General features: G+C 43.7%; 1 protein-coding gene across 1 annotated transcript in view; it reads right to left on the bottom strand.

The window, feature by feature from the left end:
• The window catches only part of APBA1 (amyloid beta precursor protein binding family A member 1), a 68,327-nt gene extending 67,829 nt beyond the window's left edge, over positions 1-498 (bottom strand). Inside the window, exon 1 of the mRNA XM_021712028.1 lies at positions 2-498. Coding sequence (XP_021567703.1) covers positions 2-433 — 432 coding nt within the window. The 5' untranslated portion in view covers positions 434-498. The remainder of the gene's footprint in view (position 1) is intronic.
• Between the last annotated feature and the right edge of the window lie 3,380 nt (positions 499-3,878).

Below are 3,878 nucleotides of genomic sequence, written 5' to 3'. Positions count from 1 at the left end.
CGCGGCGGTGCGTGGCCTCGGCGTGCTCGGCCTCCGCCTGCTCCGTGTACTCCTCGGCCTCGGGCCGGTACTGCACGGCGTAGGCGCTCTCGTCCTCGGGGTCCTGCGCGCGCTCCGCGTCGTAGCCGTCGCGCGCCGCGGCGATCACGTCGCCCTCCGCCGTGTCCGTGTGGTTGTGGAAGCCGCTCTCCGTGCTGGCCGAGCGCGCCAGGCTTTCCCCGCGCTCCTCTTCCTCCTGCCCCGGCTGCGCGCGGTGGTCCTCGAGGGCGCGCCCGCGCGGGTGGCGGCCCACATAGTGCGGCGGCGGCGGCGGCGGCGGCTGCTCCTCCTCCACCTCGGGGTGCTCCAGGTCGGCCTCCACCGACTCGTTCACCTCCCCGCCTGCTGCCTCGTCGGTCACCTCCGCCTCCGCGGAGCCCTCCAAGTGGTTCATGGTGGGCGTCGGGGACGGCCGGGAGAGAGGCTGGCCCGGCTCACTGCGCTCTCATTTTGCTCCACTGGGCTGGAAAAACAAGCGGGGAAGAGGCTGTTATGTGGTTCCCACTGAAGTTATGAGCAGAGTACCCAGACACCCATAAGAACAGCTGCTATTGATCCCTTCTGAATCTGGGTCAATTAAAAAAGACTGCACATTTAAGCTCAATCTGACAGCATTTACGTAGCTCATTTTCTTCATAGCGCGCATCCTAATTTGTAATTACATGTCTACTTGTTTAATTGCTTACTAGCGTCCCCCCTTCCCTACCCCTCAGACTGAGAGCTAGCTGCATGAGCGTGGTTTCGCCACCGTGCACACTATTCAGGTTCCATTTCTGATGCATATGAATAAAGCGTACTACGAAATTGAATGGGCCAATTGACACATTTTCCATCTGCTAACAGATAAATCTCTCCAAATTAAACTAGGATCCTAGATACTTTAGAAACAACTCTTTAAATAAATTTCAAGGGAAAAATTATCTTAAACATTTTGAAGACACTGCGTTGCTGTCAACACAAGAGTGCAGCCATGCTGAGGGAGGCCATCAGCCCTTAGCGGGCTCCAGCCCTGGCCCTGTCATTACAGACTCTGTGACCTTGTGCAAGTGGCTTGATTTTCTGGCCCTTCACAATGAAACTAGACTCATTTCCAACAAGCAGGATGTTAACAGCTATTACACAGAGTGAAAAAGACTCTGCGGTCAAATCATTTTGGAAAATGCTGAGTTACAGTTGACTTTTTATTGTCAGTATTCAAGGGGCAGGAGATACAGAATGCAGGGTTTCCCAAACTTGTTTAACTAGGCAACAGTTTTTTCCTAGAGGACAATGTTCTGACAGACAGCTGGGTGCTAATAGAGTCAGGCCTCTGCTTCTGGAGATTCAATCAAACACTGATGAAAATATTCAGAAAAACCTTATCAAACTGAAAAACATTTCCACAGCAAAAGAAACCATCAAGAGAGCAGGAGACAACCCACAGAATGGGAAAAAATATTTGCTAATTCTGTATCTGACAAAGGCCTAACATCCAGGATCTCCAAGGAACTCAAATGAGCTGAATGAAAAAAATACAAACAGCTCTATTAAAAAAATGGGCAGAGGACATCAATAGACACTTCTCAAAAGAAGACATATGAACAGCCAACAGTTACATTAGAAAAAAAAAGATGCTCAACCTCACTGATCAGAGAAATGAAAATAAAAACCACATTGAGATACTACCTAACTCCAGTAAGAATGAACATCCTTAATAAAAATCAAAACAAACAAAACAGGTAAGGATGTGGAAAAAGGGAATGCTTCTATACTGTTGGTGGGAATACAAACTAGTTCAACCTCTATGGAAAGCAATGTGACGACTTCTAAAAGATCTAGAAATTGACTTTCCATATGACCCAGCAATTCTCCTTCTGGGAATATACCAAGAGGAACATAAATCGTTCTACAAAAAAGATACCTGCATACACATGTTTATTGCTGCACTATTCACAATAGCAAAAACATAGAACCAACCATATTGCCCATTGAACATGGACTGGATAAAGGAAATGAGATACATATACATGATGGAATATTACATAAAGAAGGACAAAATCATGGACTTCACAGCAAGCTGGATGGAGTTGGAGAAAATCATACTTAGTAATCTATCACAGAAACAAGGAACCGAATACCACATGTTCTCACTTATAAGTGAGACCTGAACATGAATCACATTAGCTCAAGGGAGGGATCGGCAGTCTCAGGACACTGCTGGTGACAGTGGGGGGATGGGTGGGGAAGGATGTATCAACACAAAGGATACCTGGCCCTAAACCTGGGCAAGTGAGAACCAGTTGGAGGCCCAAACTTCACCTGCATGTAGATTACTTATGTACCTAATCCTGACTTTTACCCCACATTGCTATAATAAAGTTATTTAAAAAAACAAAAAGTAAAGTTTAACAATGATTTACATAGCTTTTATTTTGTATTAGGTATCATAAGTAATCTAGAGATGACTTAAAGTATATGGGAGGGTGTGCATAGGTTACATGCAGCTACTATGCAATTTCATAGAAGGAACTTGGGCATGGATTTTGGTATCCACTGGGGTTCTGGAACTAATCCCCCACAGATACCAAGGGAAGACTATACTTACTTCTCCCATATACCCTGGATCTAAAATTCTGATTTTTATGAATTACCATTATTACTAGAACTGGATAACATGTCTATTTTTTTTAAAATATGGGTAGGTTTCCTTACCTATTTCCAGAGAAACTTGTAGCTAGAAAGAGAGACTTGGTTTCAATCTCTCTCAATTTTTTATCACAGAATAGCTTTATAGCATAATCTGTGCAGAGTATGTAGAGATAGACACAAAGAACGTAAAGAATAGCAACAAAACCAGTCAGGAGCCCAACGATTTTCAGATATCTGTGGTAAATGGGCTCAATATGTATACACTTTTAAACTTGTGTACTTTTGGAAAGCCCTTCTTAAAGATGAACAAAATGAATGGGGAATGAATTCTTAAATGCAACAGGAAACAGCTCCTGCAGGAGGACATCTGAATGACTCTCGAGTATTGGGATGCATTATATTCACTCAACTCCCCACCACAACCACAGCAATTTCCTTCAAGCATTGATGGCAGTTCCAGCGATAAAGGAGGCCATTTGGGAGCTACCAAGTCCACCTTCAATCTGAAGTATCATGTTCCACAATCTTTGATGGATCAACCCCTTGACTGATGCACACTAAAAGAAAACAACCATGGTTTACCAGAGATGAACAATCATTATTGCTTCTCTACTCGACATGAGTCCCACTTCATAAAAATTAGACCTAGCCTCTTTTGAAAAATTGTGGGCTCCTCTCATTAACTCCTGAGATCAGTGACTGTGGACTAAATATAAGAAAGTCTTTCAAAAGCAAGTACGAGTCTCCCTTCAGACATTGATAGATGGTTAATGTGCTGAACAAAAGAGGCAAGTGTTGGTGCTGTGGGCCACCTGGTTATTTGATTATGGGAAATACAAAACAAATATTTAGTTCAACACAACACATAGATAAGAACAGTGTATCCACCTTAATAAGGCCTCTCAAAAAAAGACAATACATAAAACCTCATTAAAGGTACATTGGCTCCTTTATGAACAAGTCTATTCTAAGCAACACAAAGCAAGCATTCACAGAGAGGGACAGCAAACATCCCACAGGCTTCCCGGGTACTGTCATCCTGCGGTGTCTCAGCGTTTGACAAGAACAAAACCATATAAAGCACCTGAATGGCCAACAATTATGATAACCGTGTGCGAAACTGATCAAAACACTGTCTTCAGTGAAAATGGCTCTTTCTCTGTTAGCTTGATAAAAATCTATTGACACATGTATTAAAAAGAAATTTTAGC

The sequence above is a fragment of the Carlito syrichta genome, unplaced genomic scaffold (genome assembly GCF_000164805.1).
Source record: "Carlito syrichta isolate Samal-C Ts95f unplaced genomic scaffold, Tarsius_syrichta-2.0.1 Scaffold303019, whole genome shotgun sequence".
In the NCBI taxonomy this organism is placed as follows: Eukaryota; Metazoa; Chordata; class Mammalia; order Primates; family Tarsiidae; genus Carlito; species Carlito syrichta.
The sequence above is the reverse complement of the archived record's forward strand: the minus strand, read 5'-3'. Positions and strand labels throughout refer to the sequence as shown.